General features: G+C 38.6%; 1 protein-coding gene across 1 annotated transcript; it reads left to right on the top strand.

Moving 5' to 3' along the window:
* Positions 1 to 14,404: 14,404 nt before the first annotated feature.
* Positions 14,405 to 19,207, top strand: drd1b (dopamine receptor D1b). Its single transcript, XM_056447219.1, has 2 exons — positions 14,405 to 14,986; positions 15,112 to 19,207. Exon 2 carries the CDS (start codon positions 15,315 to 15,317, stop codon positions 16,653 to 16,655), a length of 1,341 nt encoding a protein of 446 aa, XP_056303194.1. The 5' UTR covers positions 14,405 to 14,986; positions 15,112 to 15,314; the 3' UTR covers positions 16,656 to 19,207.
* The last annotated feature ends 2,886 nt before the right edge of the window (positions 19,208 to 22,093 follow it).

Genomic DNA, 22,093 nt, shown 5'->3' with positions numbered 1-22,093 from the left:
TTATTCTGATGCCAATTTCAAGCGATCAATAATTATTAAATACACTCGTTCAAACTACTTATTTAAAAATGAACACCACAATTCTTGAGATGTCATTGGGACAACTTAAATTTTATGATCAATCTACATAAATTTGTTAAATTTAAGTTAACTTAATTTGTGTTGGGACAACATGAATTGTGTGGAACCCTGCATTTTTTTTTTTTTTAATGCGTGTTGCTGATTTAAAATAAAAACCGATCACATTCATAAATGAGCAATGAATTTAGATTCATTCTTTTCTGCTTTATTAATCTTGGGTCACCACAGCAGAATGAACCGCCAACTTGTGCAGCATAGCTTTTACGCAGCCATAGAAACATCCATACACACAAACACTACGGACAATTCAGCTTAACCAATTCACCTATACCACATGTCACGATCACGCAAAGACAAGGATGGTTCTCTTTTCAATTTATTCAAACACACAGTGGATTGTTCAACAGGAGAAGCAGGCAAGTAATATTCTTGGATGGAGCAGATAGAATGTTGTTCACAATGTAAACAAGGATTTTCATTCAACCATCTGAGTATAAAGTCACTTCCCTTAATTACAGCATGTGCATCCACAGGGTTAGGAGAAATGTCCATAGGAGAAGGGAAATATCCATGGAAGCCAGAGAGCCAGGGAGAAGATAAGGTGAACCATCTGACTTCAATTCCAGCCGTTGTACGACTGGAAACGGAGAGTCTTTATAGTGACTGGTGATTGCTAATGCAGGTGTGAGTAATTAATATTCAGGTGAGAGTGCTCGGGTGTGATGAGAGGTGGCTGGTGAAGGAGAGCGATGATAGGAGCTGAGGGAATGAGATGGTGAGGGAGAATGGTGATTGGAGCAGCAGGAACGAGCCGTGTATGTGACAGCGTGGCCGCTCGCTGCCATGTACGTGAGTGACATTATATACTTAACATACCATCTCTATAAATCCATTGGTCTTATTTAAGATTATTTGTCATTTATAATGTTCTTTAGACCTGTAAAGCACTCCAGAATCTGACAGATTGATTAGCTGTAGGATCTAGAACAGTTATCTGAAGCGTTGTCATACAGTGTTGCCTGGATTTCATCAATGTCCTTGCATTTACTAATGCAGACTATATTTGAAGTATTTGGAAGTAATCCGAGTTTTCCTCCTGTAGAAAAACGTAATAAGAACAATGTTTAGTAGCTCAATGTATTACTACAGTGCTTTTAAAAGTCTAAACACTTTATTGATATAGTGTACAGCCAAGCACATGAGGTCAGAACACAAACGAGCCGCAGGTAATAAAGCATTAAGCGTTCTCTCAAAGTAAAGTCTGTCTAAAGCTATGGTCACACCGGGCTTTGTGTGTGCGAAATTCTGTCGTGCGGCGCTGCGAAAAGGGGCGGGATCAAACAAGCTTATTAGACATTTAAAAAAGCGAGCGATTGCTCCATGTTTTACATTTTTGCCCAGAGAGGTCCTGTTTTGATCCTCAATTGCTCTCACGCAGTCAAGTGATGCGATTTAGCAGGTTAGAGTTCACCAAGCTTGAACTTTGCACTGCAGCAACATGCGAAACTCGACGCATGACCCCGCGTTTCCGGTCTGACGCATTCGCGTGCGTATGAATGGAAGTATATGGGAAGAAAAGTCAAGTGTGACCGCACCTTTCGCCAGGTCTAAGCAAAATGCCAGCAGGTATCTGTAGCTCCGCTCACTCTCCACTTCTTTGCCCTTGTTTGGTATCCCGCTGTAGGTGCGACGATTCGCGAACAAAATGGCGACGGTTGGCCGCGCCTACTTGTAGCTTATTTTGCAGTGTTCAGAAACCTATGGGTGACGTCACGGATACTACGTCCATATATTTTACAGTCTATGATTGTGACCCATCGACCCATTGTTCAAATTCCACAACAAATACATCAAATAATCATTGGGAAAGTTCGTACTGTAGTATTTCTCATAAACGTTACGTGAGATCTGCTTCCTTCATGTCTGTCACTGTGCTGTTTATCTGAGGCATCTGAGACTGAGGCACACTGACAGGCACATGGGAACGGTGGATGGGAATAACTAGCATTAAAGGTACAGGCAACAAACACAGCTGTATTGTGTTAAATACAGAAAATACCAATGTTCTGAAAGGTATAATAAATAATTTGATGGGTGTTTTGAGCTGAAACTTTACAGACACATTCTGGACACAAAAGACTTACCTCAAATCTTGAAAAAGGGGTAAAATTGGTGCCCTTTAAAGCAGCGGTTCTCAACAGGGGGTTCCCGGTCCACAATGGGGCCTCAGCTAGCTCTGAGGGGCGTCGCATCATATTTTAAAACAGTTTTAGCAGTGAAAAATTAGGAGAACGATCATGTTGCCTTAGTTCATTTTATCCCCTGGCTGACCAAAAACTGGACAAATTTGTAAATCGTACTCCACAAAAAAAGACAGAATCTCACTGATTCGCCTTCAGCAGCTGATGGCAATGTCCCAAGAATACTGGAAGCTCCAAACATTTCGGGTCACAGCGCTAGCAATACTGGAACTGTTTTTTTTTTTTTTTTTTTTTTTTTTCATTTTCTCGATGCAAAGAGTCCCTGACCCTGCCACAGTGCATTATCTGCACCAAAGTTCCTGCTGACGAATGGATGAGACCGTCCAAATTATCCCCAATAGCGCAAAGCGTACCCAATACAAATGGCCTACTGATGTTTTGTGTATTATATTTCACATTAGGCTATTATTTGTGCATAAACATATCTAGATATTGTAATAAACAAACTGTCTTTTTTTGACATACCTACTGCAAACTTATATGAGCGATTAATGTTATAAAATGTCGAGGGGGGCCTTACAATATTTTCCGAGGGAAAAGGGGTGTCTCAGGCAAAAAAAGGTTGGGAACCACTGCTTTAAAGTATCTTGTCAGTACTGGTATCAAAAATATTTGAAAGATACCCTGCCTAATCGTTCATCATCAACTATTAATGGACATCATGATTTTTACAATAAACCCAGCCCAAATGGGTGATACACATTGCCTGGGTGTTGTAAAACGACAGCTCTCAATTGGAGGATTAGAATTTGATGGTGAATCTCGCTAGTCTAATACCCGCCGGAGACCCAGAGTCAGATATGTGGCGAGATGTCAAAGAGGATTTGTGGTTCTTGATCTTCCGAGTCATAAGCTTGACATTGCACTAAGCAGTGGGTGGTAACGTGAAATTGGACCCTTTGTATCTCAAAAATCCCCTGCATGACTTCTAGACATCTTAAAAGAGATCTTGATGAGAGGAAACATCTGGGTGACACGCATTAACCTGTTTAAATGAGATCTTTGTTCTTCTTGGCGGCTGAAAGTTTCATTAGACAAGCCAAATGATTAGCGATCACTCAGATGAGAAAAGCGTCGACTCTGTCGGTACAGCGGAGGCAAATAAAGAGGTTTAAAAAAACATTACAGAACTGTGTCCCAGTGTGCCAATTACTGCTTTTAAACTTAATGAGAGCACTTGACCATAAAACTGCAGCTGTGCAAAGTGTAAGCTCTGGAAATCTAAGTTCATTCTAATAACTTCATATTCAGTAAAAATATAAAATAAATAAACTGCATCTTTAACTCCCTGTTTTCCAACTTTTTGCCTTTAATAAAATGTATTGCCCTGTTACCCTAATGCTGTTTCTGAATTAACTAATAAATATAACTATTAATGGTTATATTTAAAGGTGCAGTAGGTGATCTGCCAGAATGCTAGCATTAGCATAATAGCTTAGAAATTTTACGACCCTCCCCTGCCGTCCAAAGCCACGTCTCCTTAAGTGCTGCTGAAAAATCCAGTTTAAACCAGTCTAGGCTGGTTGGCCAGCCTGATCTCACAAGAAAACGTAAGTATTTTACGTTTTGACAGTTTAGTGGCTAATTCGTACGAAATTGTACGATTTTAAAAAGGAGGCGTGGCACCTAACCCCACCCCTAAACCCAACCGTCATTGGCGGATGAGCAAATCGTACTAAATTGTACGAATTAGATCGTATGTATTAGCCACTAAATCAAAATGTTACGAATTTCCGTGAGATTGTGTTGGGTTGGCTGGTTTTAGCTGGTTGACCAGCCTGGTTTTAGAGGGGTTTTGGCCGTTTCCAGCCTGGTCTTAGCTGGTCAGGCTGGAAAATTACCAGCTATTACCAGCTAAAACCAGCTTGACCAGCCTGGTTTAAGCTGGACATAGCTGGTTTTGGCTAGGCTGGTCAAGCTGGATTTAGCTATTCATTTTCAAGCCTTACCAGCTAAGACCAGGAAATGGACCTGAAAATGGCCAAAACCCCTCTGCTGGTTTAAGCCGTTTTTTTCAGTAGGGTCATATAACACTAGATCATGTCATTCACGTTAGAAAACTCTATGGAGACACACTTTATCAAGCGTAGTTGTTGACAGGTCAGCGGGTGCAGGAATTATATTTCCCCAAAGTCTGTGACACAGTTGTCACTGTTCAAAAATAAAGGAATGCGTGAATATAAATCAAACTTCACCTCAGTAATGCTGGTTAGGCGGAAGAGCACTATTTACTTATGTTTTGTTATTAAACTAAATAAAAGTTAGATCAGGAAAAAAAGGAGTGCTAAAACAGAAACATCCTGTGACTTTTCATTTTCAATTGTGCTCGCTGATCCTCGTACATCGCTTGTTTTCATCTCCTTTTTCACTTGAACAACTAAACGAATGCTCAGGTCTATTTAACCGACAATATTATCAATAGTGTAAAAGGTACTCCATGAACTTGAAAACAGCCAACCTTTTGCCGGTCATTTTCAGTGGCTGAACAACACTTCCGTGCATATAAACCCCTTCATAAACAAGAACACAATCTACATAAGCTTTGTGTGGCTAAAATAGTTTTAAGACATACCTGTCTAAAAGTAATACTTCAGCCATGTTTTGAACTGCATAATGTCATTGCCCTCCAGTGTGCAAAAAGTAATTCTGATATTGATTCAGGGTTTAGAAAAGTTTTGATTCTGCATTTTTGGCAGAGGCCCTTTAGAAACAATCTTTCCTTTCATGCATACAAGGCCACACTGGTCTTACAGAAAGAATTTCAGGTTGATACAGAGTTTGCCTGATGTCTCTCTGTCAGCGATAGATCCGTGTTTCACGTGTACGTGAGACGCGGCGTGAGAGACATGTCTGTCTGCTTAAAGAGGATGCGCAGAAATTCAGATTTAATTTAAAGAGTTCCCTCTTAGATATGCTTAGCGTTTATAGCAGGTTTGGTATGCTGTTCCAGGAGAGAACACTGAGCTCGGAGATATTTGAGCCCAAGGCTCCCGCCAGGTCAATAAGCATATCAGGAGATCCAAGATCAGGTAGGTCTCGAGACTCCCCCTAAGAAAAGGGAGGAAAAGGAGGAGTTGGGGTGGAAGGGGGGATTCTTCAAAAACGAAGATAGAGCAGTAGGGAGAAAATGATCTATTTATTGTAAACTAGGATCACTCTGATTGGATTATTATCGATTACAGATGAGCAGCCAGTCGTGCTCAATCATATCATGTGGTCCTCTCGAAATTAGTTTTTGAAACTTCACTTGTCGACAGACAGTTTGAGATACCTGTCGTAATTGAGTTATTTGGCGGTCCGACAATATCTAATTGGATTATCTTTCTTTTGTTTTATGCCTTATCCAGAATATAAAATACATATAAGTACATTTAGATCATTTACTTTAATCATTACTATTGGAATGTGAAGAGACTAGCACAACGAAAAATGTTCCTGAAGACAATCACCTACTGCACCTTTAATTATAAGTAGATATATCAGTCATGAACATTTTATAGTAATGTGTCACATGCCACTAGCTATGCTGCCATTCACTTATTTTTATGCGCATTTTGGATATGCGCATAAAAAAAACAGTTGATGGAAACGCCAAGATGCGCATACATTTTTTAAATGTGCATACAAAACCGCATGGGCATGACTGAGTAGATAAACTTTTTATTCAATAAGAAAAGATGCACATAAACTACGATGGAAACACTTTAACTGAATAAATTCCAGTAAGCGCATTAAAAAGGTCATGTGATTTTGTTATAAGAGATCATGTGATGATAAAAATGTGTGTGAATGGACAAACGAGCAGGCTGAGCACATTGTAAAACATCTGAAATGTTGTTTTGGTCATTTTAAAACTCCTGAACCATTTCATTATTAGTGTTATTATATTATTAATGACCTCCAGAATCAAGAGTGTCTGTGCTCCGCATCTCACGCGTTCAAATGCCACCGCTTGATCACTCCGTGTCAGGATTGCATTCTAAGGCACAAGTCATTTATTAAATGAAGCTTCACGCAGCTTTTCCTACCGCAGTAAATTCTGTTTTTACTGATGATATTTAGCGCCAGTTAATCAGGAAGTGACGATTTGGTTCGCTTTGACTTGTTGAATGGAAACGCTGCTTCATTTTCACATCTTTTATGCAATAATCCAGTTTTGCACATAAAGTTAATTCACATTTTTGGATGGAAACATAGCTACTGATGTGTATTGATGCTAAAAAACTATTAATTACAATATTGTGTTTTTGAAGTAATTTATTAAAATAATAAAAATACATAAAAATATATATTTTTTTATAATTTTCAATTTCAATATTTCAAAAGGTTATGGTTTTTATTTTTATGTATTTTAATATCATTTGTATGTTATTTTGTTCTCTTTTGACACAAAAGCAAGTTTGTTTGATCTAATTTAAAAATAGAAACTGGTAAATAACTGCTTTCTGTTTGATTATACATTCAAAAATGCATGTATTCCTGTGATGCAATGATGAATTCTCAGCTGCCATTACTTCAATTCAGAGTCCTTGACCCTTTGGAAATTTACATATAAATATGTCTATATTACAAATTCAAATTTCATGCCATGCCTGATGTATACAGTGACAAATGCTATTGGCACTATAACGTGGTGTGTCAGATTTTAATATGTGCATAATCAAGTTGAATAAATGATGGCTGAGAACTGATTGAGAGAGGAAGAAGTAAATACATTCATTAATGCTTATTGTATACTTTTAGATGATGTGAAATACAATATACACAAGCCAGTTTTCTGGTAGCTTTATGGTGTCTAAGCTTCTCTTTTTTTTCTTTTTCTTTCATTATATTGAAACAGCGGGCAAGATATTCCTCAGAAATTTTGTTTTAATGTTCCAGAGCAAGAAAGTAGGGAATTAATCATGAAGTATATATAGAGAAGATGCTCATAGTATTTATTTCACCGTCTAACAACATCCCCAGTCTAGGTCAATAGGGTATATGCAGAAGTACTTTTAATTTATCAGTAACCTGGGTCAAACGCTTCCGGTGAACTGTATGCTTTTACAAAATCGCTGTGTTTAAGGTCTGTTTTCTTTAAATATCAACGATATTCATTGCCTGATTGAAATAGGATATAATGTGGGTCTCAGAACGTACAAGAAGCACTGCATTAAATGACATTTTTCCATGCCATATGTTTAAAATATGACCATTTATTTTACCCTAGTATTTTCAACGGAGTTTCAGTGCTAGCCTGCTGATCCAGACGGGTGCGTGCCTGTAAACAGCTTTGGACACCTAAATGAATGCTGCGGTCTATTTAACTGATTATATTTTAATTACATTACAACATCGATGCTGTAAAAAGAAGTGGATGAAACTGAAAAACAGCTGGGCATATACCCTGTAGCAGTATTGGTGTAGAACTGGTTCTGAGCAGCCGGACGGTTTGCCAAAATTACTTCGAGGCCACTATTATTAGGTCATGGTCTCCCCGAACTCTTCCCAGGCCAGAGGATACAACACAATCTCACGGCAATTCGTAACGTTTTGATTTAGTGGCTAATTCGTATGAAATCGTCCCATCTAATTTGTACGATTTAGTACGATTTGCTCATCCCCCAATGACGGTTGGGTTTAGGGGTGGGGTTAGGTGCCACGCCTCCTTTCTAAAATCGTACAATTTCGTACGAATGAACTCGTACGAATTAGCCACTAAACTGACAAAGCGTAAAATACTTAGGTTTTCTCGTGAGATCAGGCTGGAGGATCGGTTTTCGCAACCACCTGAGCTGCAGCATGCTTAGCCAATCGGTACACATCAGTTGCCTTGGGAGTCCCACAAGCCAAACAAACCTGTATGACTGGCATCCCTTGCTTCCAGTGTCCACCACCAGGCACCATTTTAGAAGCTTTATTCTTCCAGTTGAGAGTTTTCTTGGCTGTGTTTGTTATTGCCTTGCTGAAATCTCCATCCTGGTTTCATCTTCATCCTCCTGATAATGTACGTGTTGAACTGAAGCAGCTAATATTATTTTTCAGTGACAAGAGGCCGGGTTGCTTTCTAAATATTTGTAGATTTCAGCTGCTGTCTGGGCTTTCCATGTTTTTTACACCCGATTCTTTTTCATCTTTATCTTTATATGTAAAGCGCTTTTACAATGTAGATTGTGTCAAACCAGAATCAGTTTTATTGTCAAATGTGCTTCACACACACAAGGAATTTGTTTTGGCTACAGAAGCTTCCAGTGTACATAAAGTGACAACTGACAACACAAAATAAATATGATGAACATTAAACAGATGCGGTCAGTCAAGAAACCTGGATGTTGAGTTGTATGTACAAATTGTTATAAATATACAGGTTATAAGGTGCTGTGTACAAGTGCGAATGTAGAAAGTATTGCATTGTATATTGGTATAAGGTGCTGTGTACAAGTGCGTATGAGAAAGTATTGCACATATTTATTGCACAGTAGGGGGATATTTTACTGTTCATAAAGTAGACAGCCTGAGGAAAGAAACTTTTCCTGTGTCTGGCTGTTTTTGTGCTTGGTGCTCTGCAGCGCCGACCAGACGGTAACAGTTCGAACAGGTAGTGTGCTGGGTGTGAGGCGTCCAGAGTGATTTTGCGAGCCCTTTTACTCACTCTGGAAGAGTACAGTTCTTGAAGTGTAGGAAGGGTTGTGCCAGTGATTCGTTCAGCAGTCCGGACTATTCGCTGTAGTCTACGGAGGTCGGTTTTTGGCAGCTGAGCCGAACCAGACAGTGATTGAAGTGCAGAGGATGGATTGGATGACAGCTGAGTAGAACTGTACGAGCAGCTCCTGTGGCAGGTTGAACTTCCTCAGCTGACGAAGGAAGTACAGTCTCTGCAGGGCTTTCTTCACAATAGAGTCTATGTGAATGTCCCACTTCAGATCCTGAGAGATGGTGGTGCCCAGGAACCTGAATGGCTCTACTGCCAGCTTCACATGGATAATTATAGTGAATTGAAACCGAGTCAGTCCACTTTTCAGAGTTTAATTTCAGTTCAGTTCAGTGTGGTTTAATGTTCACTGCTGAGAGTCCAAACACTGAAGAGCAATCCATCGATGCACAGCTCTACAAGTCCTGAACTATGCAAGCCAGTGGCGACAGCGGCGAGGAAAAAAACCTTGAGAGACACCTGGCACAGTTGGACACGATCATTTCTCATATGGCCAAAAGTCTTGTGCAGAGCTGCAATCTAGGCACCGGTGGCTGCTGAGCGCTGGACTTCAGCGAAGGCTTGTCTGTCCCTGGAGTCTCACAGGAATCAGGCTCTCTACTTCTCCATGACCACCACAGTAGCTGCTACGACCTGATCCGGGAATGTGGAAACCTTGGGATCATCTCTTCACAGGTCTTGGATCGCTTTAGTGGCACTGCATAATCTCTGGGGGCCTCGGGATGAGAATCCCAAGATGAGAATAGAGAATAAAGAGAATAATTAGCACAGCTTCTGTTCATAGGGTATATAAACGAGATGCAAAAACCTGCATGGAGCACATTCATGCATCATACTGCTATGTGAGTTTAGGAGCCATAAATGACAAGGCTCGACCTCCTTTACTCGACTCGCAATTCTAGGTACTACCAGAAGCCCTGAGTTTTGAGATCTTAAAGAGCGGCTTGGATTGTAGCAAGACAGGAGGTTGGTTAGATAAACGGGAGCTAGATTATTTAAAGCTATAGAGGTAAGAAACAATATTTTAAAATCAATACGAAACTTAACAAGCAGCACAGGAGGATAAAGTTGGAGTGATGTGATCATATTTTCTAGATCTGGCAAGAACTCTGGCAGCTGCATTTTGTACTAGCTGAAGTTTATTAATAGAGGATACACTTTCTATATTCAAGTACATTTTTGTTTTCATATATTAAATAAATAAAACTGCCAATTTTCTAATTAAACGCACATTTAAATATATATATTTTAAACCTACAGGCTAATTCACATATTTCATGATCTGAATCGCAATAATAAATATGATAATAATAATAAACAATAATATATATATATATATATATATATATATATATATATATATATATATATATATATATATATATATATATATATATATAAATTAATACAAGACAACACATGATGTTTCAATCTCTGTCAGTGAAGATAAACTCTTTTTTTTTTTTAAATCATGGTAAAATATACAGTATGATAGTCGTTCTCTTTTTGCTCATAAGAAAACAAATGACATTTTAATACTATCCTTTTATTACACTTTTATTGTTTTGACACTTGAAACCCCATCTTAGTCTTTGACATGTAAAATGGTTTGTCCTCTCACACACCCTTTAATTCAATACAATTATTCCAAAAACAAATAAAACCCATTTAGAAATATATGGACTGCTCAGTGCCATCATAAAACCTATTCTTTAGCCAAAGCAAAAGGTCTATTAGGTAGTAAACTATTAGGTAGTAAACCTTCTCTCTCTCTCTATCTCTCATTTTACACAGTTAGGCTGAGTAAACAATCCCAGCTGTCTAGCCGTCTTATTCTAGTGTGAAGATTGCTCATCAAAAATAATTGTGCCTCTGATATACTCAAGGAATCGACCAAACGCGTCAATAGCTTTGTGTTTGTCTGTCCTCTCCCAGGACCTCTTTGTTAGTTGACTGAATTTCTTGGAAAACGCTAAGCTATAAACATCATGTGGAGATATCAAGCCGAAAGGCCTTTTCTTTTCCTCAACCTAATAGTGAATTATCGGCTGAATTTCATATCATTAGCTTTCAGATGTAGCTCATGTTGGCTTTAGCAAGGTTCATGAGATTACGCCCTATTACTTGAAAACATCTTGGATAAAATGAAAGTTTCAACCTTGGTGTCTCTGCCAAGTGAAAACGTATAAAGTTGTTTCACCTTTGGAAGGTGTATTTAAACTCTATCATGGCTATGATAATACTGACAAAAATACAAAAGGCTCATTTGTGCTATGGCCTGAAACTGTCACTTGATTCTTGCTGACTTTTTTGTGCTGAAGCTAAATGGGCTTGAAAATCCTTCTGACTGAATGGCTATCCAATCTTCTGTTTGAAACCAATGGAAAGCTTGACCCCCATGCGCTGAGAGTCAGGCAAGTCCAATGAGAGGGTTTGTGTTAAGCTGGAGGATTTGAGTTATTAACCCAGGCCGTTTGTTGGCGCTGTCCAAGGTACTGTCATTAACCTAATGTTCTGGTGGATGAAGCTGAACATCTGACGTGCTTTAGAACTGTAAAGGGGAAAAAAAAAATTGTAAAAGAAATACTGATAAGTAAAAGTAATACTTAATTATTACTATTATTATTATTATTATTATTATATAATTAACAATAATTTATGATTTCTAATAATTATTATTGTTATTTGTATTTTTTATATAAAATAGTACATTATTAAGAATTTAAAAGATCTGTTTTCTGTTTTAATATAAATGATGAATATACACTCACCGGCCACTTTATTAGGTACACCTCTCCAACTGCTTGTTAACGCAAATTTCTAATCAGCCAATCACACGGCAGCTACTCAATGCATTTAAGCATGTAGACATGGTCAAGATGATCTGCTGCAATTCAAACTGAGCATCAGAATGGGGAAGAAACGTGATTTTGAACGTGGCCTGGTTGTTGGTGCCAGATGGGCTAGTCTGAGTATTTCAGTAATTAGGATTTTCACGCACAACCATCTCTAAGGTTTACAGAAAATTGTCAGAAAAAAAAAGATTAAATATCCAGTGAGCGGCAGTTCTGTGGGCACAAATGCCTTGTTGATGCCAAAGGTCAGAGGAGAATGGCCAGACTGGTTTGAGCTGATAGAAAGGCAACAGTAACTCAAATAACCACTCATTACAATCGAGGTATGCAAAAAGAGCATCTCTGAATGCACAATACATCCAAACTTTAGGTGGATGGGCTACAGCAGCAGCAGACCACAGCGGATGCCCCTCCTGTCAGCTAAGGACAGGAAACTGAGGCTATAATTCACACAGCCTCACCAAAATTTGACAATAGAAGATTGGAAATACGTTGCCTGGTCTGAGTCTAGATTTCAGCTGCGACATTCGCATGGTATGGTCAGAATTTGCCATCAACAACATGAAAGCATTAATCCATCCTGCCTTGTATCAACGGTTCAGGCTGGTGGTGGTGGTGTAATGCTGTGGGGGATATTATCTTGGCACACTTTGGACCCATTAGTACCAATTGAGCATTGTGTCAGTGCCACAGCGTACCTGAGGATTATTGCTGAACATGTCCATCCCTTTATGACCACAGTGTACCCATCTTCACATCTTCTACTTTCAGCAGGAAAACACACCATGTTATAAAGCGTGAATCATCTCAGACTGGTTTCTTGAACATGACAATGAGTTCACTGTACTCAAATGGCCTCCACTGTCACCAGAACTCAATCCAATAGAGCACCTTTGGGATGTGGTGGAACGGGAGATTCGCATCATGGATGTGCAGCCGACAAATCTACAGCAACTGCCTGATGCGATCATGTCAATATGGAGCAAAATCTCTGAGGAATATTTCCAGTACCTTGTTGAATCTAAGGATTAAGGCAGTTCTGATTGCAAAAGAGGGTCCAACCCAATACTAGTAAGGTGTACCTAATAAAGTGGCCGGTGAGTGTATTTATTAGTAGTCCAGTCTGCAGTCACACAGAAAACATTTTAATACAGCATGCCGATTTGTTTTGCTAATATTTTCCTTATTATTGTGAGTGTTTAAAACTAATAATAAGAGGACCATTATTAATAAATGAGAACCATTAGTAATTAATAACTTAGGCTTATTTTAAAATTTCTTCTGAAGTTTTATATTACAGAAATAAAATTCAATAGGCTTTGTTAAGGTTGCATTTATGTTTATTATTTGTTATATTGTATTATTAATGTAATTGTTGCGTTTTTCGCATTAAAATACACTGAACAAAATGATTCAAAGATGATTCATTGGATTTACTAAATATTTTAGAGGAAGAGGTTGTAAACAATGTAATTGGGCTGAATTAAAAGTAACAAATTAAGTTCAACATTACTAAATTTAACATGTATGTTTAAATTCAGCCCAAATAAATTTGTTTGCAACAATTTTCCAGTTTTACAGTTAAGAGTTTTTGGCTGGCATCATATTAATTCACATATCTAAGTATGGTCTGTTCCAGCAGATGGCCCCATTGAGCTATTTCATATGCAAAATCCACTAAGCCTCGTCTTTCTTAAAATAACCCGTACTTGCTCCAGTTTTAATGATTTTTTTCCTTCTAAATGAAATTGCATGTTATAAAAAGCATATAATGTGTTGATGATGGTGCTGTTTTAATTTATAACCCTTAAAGCAATAATGAAATTGATGCATGGTGGATGGGTAATGATTTAGCAGCTAAGAAAATTTAAATGCCCGTGAACATTCCAATAATCAATTTGCGATGGTTTGGGATGCAATCCGCTCCTCCAAAGGCATGGCAAGCCACATTTTATTAACTCTTTCATTTGTGTGCGCACAATATACGTTTCATATATTCAGAAATGCATGCTATGAATTCGAATTATTGACATTGTAAATTCATTATATGGATCAAGTACTGATGTTTGTTGAATAGCTGCTAGTGATAATATTATAAACTGAAAACAATCTAGCCAATGCTGGATTGCTTAGAAGGATTCTTAGTTTGAAGAAGTACATGTTAAAACCGCTTGCCACAACTTGAGACCTGTCAGAGCTTCTCTGCTTCTCTCCTAGAAAAGAAGACCGCAAGCCTGCTGAAAAACTCATGCAAACTATTACACAGACAAAAAATAAACACGGAGATGTACAAGACTATTTGAAAATATGCTAAGGAATTGCAGATGTGCTGAAATAGAAAGCGTAGATACTTCGTTGCTTTTCTTTTTTTTCTTTTAAAATGATTTTCTTTATTAGGAATGGTTCATTTATTATGTTATAGTAATGCAATCCAAAGTTGACTGCACGAGTATACACGCTCCAACTGCTAATGCACATGTGATGTGCGCGACAGGACGAGTGAGTATGAGCTGTAATTCTACATGAAGTGCACGGGACAACAGCAGCCTTTCCGTATAGGACTGATGCCAAGGCGTTGAAACCACTTATATGGAAAACTAATTCAAGGATGATATTTTTCTTCAGACTATTCGGATGACAGAAACATGAGAAGAGCGCCAATTTGCGACTGTGTGACTTTACTGCTGATTCTCGTGCGTTTGCAGCTGATGATCAGTAGATTCGGGATGCGCTGAAAGCAACGCGATCTGGATGTATACAGGAACGCATCGCAAAGGAACACCGTACTTTGTTGAATTGATTAAAGAAGCGAAGAATAAATCTTGCTCGACATAAACAATGTAAAATGCGAACCTCCCGTTTCTCAAAACGAACTGTCACCCGTTCTCTCTCTGGAATCGAGTCTTCTTCGTGAACAACATGACACGGACGCGCTTCTGCTGTCATTAACGGGGACAAATCAGACCAACACAGCGACAATCCAATCAATATAGTATCGATGAGCTCATATATAAGGCTAATCATCACGCCTGCCTATGTTTGCTTAACCTCTTTTGGAGAGTATGCTGTGGGACGGTGAACAAACTGCTGACAAGGTACTGAGAGACGAAAGAGTCTTAATTATACAGCAAGCTATTTATAAACTAGATTAAATGCTTACCAGATGATTACTAAATGTATGTTTTTTTCTTCCTTTGGTCATATTATGTTCATGGGGAAGCTCTGTGGGAGTACATGGATCCATTTTTGAGCTCCTCAAGAGATTTTAGCATTGAAAATATGATATGTGCTTTGCAAGATGACTCCAACAGTCAACATAACTACGGACAAACCAGATCAACCAGTTGCTCCAATTCATGTGTAAGCACTCTTAGTTTGGTCTGGAATTATGGGGTGACTGCTAACTCGACTCGGTGAAAAGCCATGGATGTGAACTACTCCACAGTCCTGGACAGCAGTGTGTCGCAGCGCGATTCATCAAAGCGAGTTCTGACTGGTTGTTTCCTCTCACTCCTCATCCTGACCACCTTACTGGGGAACACATTGGTCTGTGCTGCAGTCACAAAGTTTCGCCATCTGCGCTCAAAAGTCACCAACTTCTTTGTTATATCACTGGCTATTTCTGACTTGCTTGTGGCCATTTTGGTGATGCCATGGAAAGCGGCCACAGAGATTGTAGGTTTTTGGCCGTTCGGCGCTTTCTGCGATGTTTGGGTGGCCTTTGACATCATGTGTTCCACTGCCTCCATCTTGAATCTGTGCGTCATCAGTGTGGACCGCTACTGGGCCATTTCTAGCCCGTTTCGATATGAACGCAAGATGACACCCAAGGTGGCGTTCATCATGATAAGCGTGGCATGGACGCTGTCCATCCTTATCTCCTTCATCCCTGTGCAGCTAAATTGGCACAAAGCCCAGACAACCAGTTATACAGAGCTTAACGGTACCTATGGCGAACTTCCCCCAGATAACTGCGACTCCAGCCTTAATCGGACATACGCCATCTCCTCCTCGCTGATCAGTTTTTACATACCTGTGGCTATTATGCTGGTCACTTACACCCGCATCTACCGCATTGCCCAGAAGCAGATTCGTCGGATCTCAGCGCTAGAAAGAGCTGCTGAGAGCGCAAAGAACCGCCACAGCAGCATGGGAAACAATGCCAGTATGGAATCTGAAAGTTCTTTTAAGATGTCTTTCAAACGTGAAACCAAAGTTCTCAAGACCCTCTCGGTCATCATGGGTGTTTTCGTGTGCTGCTGGCTGCCCTTTTTTGTTTTAAACTGCATGGTTCCTTTCTGCAACCCAAATGAGAGCACTGACTTCTTGTGCATCAGTTCCACCACATTTGATGTGTTTGTTTGGTTCGGTTGGGCGAACTCATCACTCAACCCCATCATCTATGCCTTCAATGCTGACTTCCGAAAGGCATTCTCCATCTTGCTGGGCTGCCATCGGCTCTGCCCGGGCAGCAGCGCTATAGAGATTGTGAGTATCAACAACAACTGTGGCCCTCCGTCTACTTCTCAGTATCAGCCTAAGGGCCACATTCCCAAGGAGGGGAACAACAGCAACTATGAGATCCCTCACAGTATCATTTGCCAAGAGGAGGAGAACCAGAAGAAAGAGGATGACTCTGGCATAAAGACCTTTGATAAACTGTCACCTTCCATGTCAGGCACTTTGGATAGTGATGCAGATGTCTCACTAGAAAAGATCAACCCCATTACACAAAACGGACAGCACAAATCTATATCCTGCTGAGCAGCAGGTGAGATCTGACTCCAGCAAGGAATCCTTGTTTATATACAGTACAGAATCCAAAAGCTTCACTGAGGACCTTAATAACAATTCTTGGACTTAACGAAACTTGTGGAAAACAAAAGAATGTTCCAATCGAAGGCACTTTATGCTGGATAACTATCTGCAAAATTTTCACAGCATTTATTATTGACATTAACAGGTCAGTTGTTGCAAAACATCTATGGAAAGTAATGTGAACAAACAACGCATGCATATGTATACATGTGTATACGTATGCAAGCCCGCGTGCTTGTGAAAGAACTATACTGTTGTTAATATAAAGACAAGAGTAAGGTCTCTAGTAAAATATCTTGTAGGTGAGTTTACTTTAATGGCTCACAGGTAGTGAAATTTGGTTGTGTCTACTCTGTCGACAATAAAATGTACATAGCGTTGTTTAAATTTTTCACCATTTATCAGAGTTGGCTAAGTCAACGTCTCCTTACGCTGCTAGTTGTGAAATTGTATGTGCAAACTACCCCATAATGTGACTTGAGAGCAGTAGCCATTTTTCAACCCAGTCTTCTATGTGTGCATTGGTGTGATGTCAAAGACGTTGGAGAGCAGTGGATTTTTCTGCTATGTGATTTATTATCAGCTGTGGAAGTGACCATGATAGTTGGATGTAATTTTTAATATGTTGATGTCAACGACTACTTCCTTACCCAAGCCCTTCCTCACTGCCAACCCATCAGTTGTCACAGCACAGGGAAAACACAATCCCATTAGTAATCTCACTGGTCATTACTTTCACTTCAATTGTCGAAAGCTTTAAGAGGGAAATTGGTTTATTTTAAACCCCATGCCCTGGAGATCTACCAGTTTACAATTATGCTTTTAAACGTTAGCGAATCCTTGCTCCGCTTTTCCTTTCTCGATTCCATCCACTCTAAATGTACTTTCAGGCACCACGGCTGCCTTCAAACGGTTTCTTTTGCCAAATCTGTGGATGAACTTTGCTTTGGGACATGTGAAATTCAGCTAATGTACAACGGAAAACTGTAATGACTGTATCTTATGCAATGCTTCTGTCCAGCCACCCAGAAAGATGTTGTGACCTTTTTGAAAACCCGATAAGAAGGCGCTTCAAAGCATATCCAGGATGAAAACCCTTTCGCATCATGCATAGTTATTGTTCAGAATCCAGCCCCTGAACTGTTATGTCAGCTGTCCAATGGGAAGGTGTACTGTATGATTACCAATGCGTGTTACATCCATGGGTACATTTGCCTTTTAGCTCGGTATTTCATTGTCCTACGGAATGGGTGACATATAAACTGCCGTCCCACTTTTAATAATTTGTTGAGCTGTTTTGTTAGGTTATGCAACTGCCCTTGATCTAAGTTAATTCCAGGGCCTTCCATGCAGCGAGAGCTTCATATGAACATCAGGATTTGACTGAACTGACGTGTTCTCAGAGTACATTAGGAATGTAAGCAAGATGTAAACGAGACCAACGTGATTACTATAAATCAACGATGGTAGCTTTAAAATCAGTTTGCCCCTTTTTTGTTGACCGTCGTAACAGAGAAAATCTCTCATATTTTGCCTTCATTTATACCCTGTGCCAAAATTATAAGGACGTCTTGTTCAGCAGCCTTCATCTACCCTAATATTCTCCTTTCTATATGTTCTTCCATCATTCTGTATGTTCGGCTCCACATTGGAAATAGCATACAGAATATTTACACAGCTTGGATAAGTTGGACAGAGAGACTAGATGAACACAGACTTCAGCACACATATTTGTCTAAAACTGGACATTCGCTCCAGGGGATTTTCCAAATGACTCTTGTTTACTCACCCGGCTGTCAGATACCCGTTCTTCATAATGCTGCTATGGAAATATTCAGCTATATTTTTTATTGAGCTCCAAAATTTAATAACCTCCGTGTATCAAACTGCATTTCAGCTCAAATGCAAATGCTTGAATATTCACAATGGCTGCTTTTAGCAGCAATTAGTTTAGCAACATCCTTGCCAATGAGGCGATTAGCATTTAAAATGATCCTCTGTGACATTCACAAAAATCCCAGGTGCTTCTTTTACTCCAAATGCTAAGGTATGCCCAGAAACACTGAGGAACCACGGGCAGTTGTTTAATAAGAAGTGAATAAAATGACTGGGCCAAATTTCTGGTTTCCTTTTTTACCAAAGATTGCAGGTTTATTTTCTGATTTTGCAGGTGTTGTTCTGTACGCTTTCATAAGCCGTCAGTTTCAGGTTGAGAGCTGTTGTTTTCAGTTCCTTTCAGAGGAGGCTAAAAATGACAACTAGTGACAATGGCTACACTGCAAAAAAATGCTTTTCTTACTTAGATTTTATTGTCTTCTTTCTAGTCCAAATATCAAAAAATTCTTACATCAAGAAGCAAGCAAAACGTAATGTTTCGGTTTAAGAAATAATATGCCAAAATTAAGTGAGTTTTTCCTTAAAACAGGCAAAATAATCAGCCAATGGGATAAGCAAAAAATCTTGGTTTTCTTTTTGACATAAGATGATTTTGCCTGTTTTAAGGAAAAACTCACTTAATTTTGGCATATTATTTCTTAAAACGAGACATTACGTTTTGCTTGCCTTGTTGATTTAAGAATTTTTAGATATTTAAACAGGAAACAAGACAAAAAATCGAAATAAAAAATTCTTCTTTGCAGTGTAGAGCTTACAATACTGTTTGACAGTAGCAGCACTTCCCCCTTGATTCATAACTTTATCAGCTGCATTGTACCACTGTTATTTATAATATTCATTCCAAGGTGATACAAAACGGATTTTGAACCTCAGAGTAAATTAGCGCATTGTAACATAAACAGGAGAAAATAAAACTGTGTTGTATGATGTCAAATTAGAGATGTGAACACAAGTGCTTTTTATCTTTAAGTCCTTAATTGTGAGTAGAGAAAACAAATGTATGTGTTGTTTTCATGTGGGTTTGTCATGCAGTTAAAGCACTGTACTGGTTTCTGTGATTTCATCAAGTACTATGTGTTCCTGGATTAACGTGTTTTGATTGTCCTGGAACAACATTCTTGTCCTGACTTTAAAACGAACTACCGTCAGACAGAATTACTGGTTGATATTGTTTTTTAAGCCCCATCTTCATCCTTGAAGGAACAAGTCATGTACAAGGTTCAGAACAAGTTCAGGTCACACTTTATTTTGATGGTTCGTTTGTTGAATTTAAGTTACATTGCATCTACAGTACATGCCAACTAATTCTCATTAAATTATAAGTAGATTGTTAGGTGGGGGTTAGGGTCAGTGTTAAGGTTAGTGTAAGTTGACATGTACTTGCAAAGTTTCTTATAGTCAGTTAACTGTCTGTTTTGCAGCAGTATCAACAGATATTAAGCAAACAGTCTACTAATAATCAAATGGACCATCAAAATAAAGCGTTACCCAAGTTTAATTAAGAGTTAAGACAGTATGTAAGTAAATACAAATAAAATGTTTGGCCCATATCTTGTTTTTTAAAATAAAAATAAAGTCAAGACATGAATTGTTATTGAAGGCTGCCAGAAAACAATTGTGTGTTTAATAGACGTCTAATAGACATCTAAACATTGGCAGCTTGGCTAAAACAAGGCAGTGAAAATCTAATAGACATCTAAGAATAGCCCAAAAATAGACTAATCATCAAATAGGCAGATTTGACAGATTTATATGTGTAGTCATTTGGTTTTTGTTTATTTGATGTCTAGTCTAGTTTTGGCCTATTCTTAGACATCTATTAGATTTTCTCTGATAGTCCAAATTTAGCCTTGTTTTAGCCAAGACGACTATGTTTAGACTAGGGCTGTGCGATTTGGGAAAACTATCTAATTGCAATTTTTTGACATATATTGCGATTTAATTCAAGCTGATTTAAATTAAATTCAAGCTTCAGCTCAATAATCTGTAAGCCGTGGCAACAATTCTGCGACCGCTCTTAAAAAAGCTTTTTGTTCTGTGTCTGTGACCTTGAAACCAAAATATTCCCATATTACCAATGCTGTTTTTCTTTAATATTAACTAGTCCATTAATGCTTCTGAAGCAGCAGATGCCATAATCCCACTTGTCAGCGCTTTCCTGTTTGTTTTCTTTTTTTTTTATTGTGGGTATAGTGCAGCTGTGCAATTCTGATTGGGCAGAACAAAAGTATGCTCACTCAATTGGCTCGTTATAAAGCCTGGTCAGATCACATGATTTCGGCACAATTTCCTTGACGTAGGATGTAGTGGGGAGTCGTAAAAGACAAATGGACGTCATGACTTAAGATTCAATCGTTTCTCCTCGTGTAATGTGGCATAGTTCATGACAACAAATACCATTACTGCAATGCCTCGCAGAAAGTCTAGCATGACTAATTTTCTGAAGCATAGTGTACTGGTTTTGAAGCTCTTAACCTCGGATGTTATTCGTTATTCTTGTTTACATATATATTTTATATTGCAGCCTCTTATGATTAACTAATCGCAACGTTTCAAATTGCAATTCGATTTCGATTAATCGCACAGCCCTACTTTAGATGTCTATTAGACATCTATTAAAAGCAAAAAAACGCTTGCTGGGCTCTGTGAAACAATTAAAAATCCATATTATGAAAGCATAATTGTGCATTTTCTAAGATATGACATGTTTTAATTGTCACATTATGGGTCTATGGTGTTGAGTTGTGGCAAAACTTTTCAAATTCAGCTAATATTGTTCACCTAAGAAGTTGATCCAGGAACATGTCCTACTTGTAATAATCTCAATGGCTGTACAGGTTTATATGTGTGCTGCAGTTCTTCAAGGTATACCCAAACATAAATACAATACCTAGTTTACAGTTTGTAAAAAATGGTCCCTTTCTATTTGCTAATAAAGGTGTATGTTGTTTTTGTAAGCTTGCTTGCTGTATATTTTCCATTCCTCCCACTTAATGAGTATTATATTTATGTATAAATATGCACGGTTATTACAGTTATGAGGTATGCCTCTGCCAGTTTTTTTTTTTTTATTTAAAGGTCAACACTTTGTAAAAAATCAATAGCTATTGATCACACCATCAATGACGCACTTTTGCCAGCTAGAAGTGTGTCCTCAATTGAGTCATTTACATAATTTTTTTTCTTTTGAGATGGAAAATTAAGCTTCTTTGATTGATTGAATTTTTGTTTAACCTTTATTGTCAATCTGTGGCCAAAAGGCTTGTGCGATGAGAGGTATGAGGAGTGATGTGACATGTCACAGGGCCCCTGGAGTACACTGAAGTTAAGCATTTATTTGAGGGCCAAACAGAGGAGATTACAATACTACTATCAGTACCTCAAGGGCAAAAACTGGCTTGGAGTCCCCAGTCAATCCATTCATTCATTCATTCATTCATTCATTTATTCTTTAGTCATCAGGGGGCACCACAGCGGAATGAACCGCC

The sequence above is a fragment of the Danio aesculapii genome, chromosome 21 (genome assembly GCF_903798145.1).
Source record: "Danio aesculapii chromosome 21, fDanAes4.1, whole genome shotgun sequence".
In the NCBI taxonomy this organism is placed as follows: Eukaryota; Metazoa; Chordata; class Actinopteri; order Cypriniformes; family Danionidae; genus Danio; species Danio aesculapii.
Note: the sequence above shows the minus strand (reverse complement) of the source record. Positions and strands in the feature narration are given on the sequence as shown.

Coding starts and splice junctions, on each gene's coding strand:
- drd1b (XM_056447219.1), top strand. CDS start 15,315: ATGGATGTGAACTACTCCACAGTCCTGGACAGCAGTGTGTCGCAGCGC.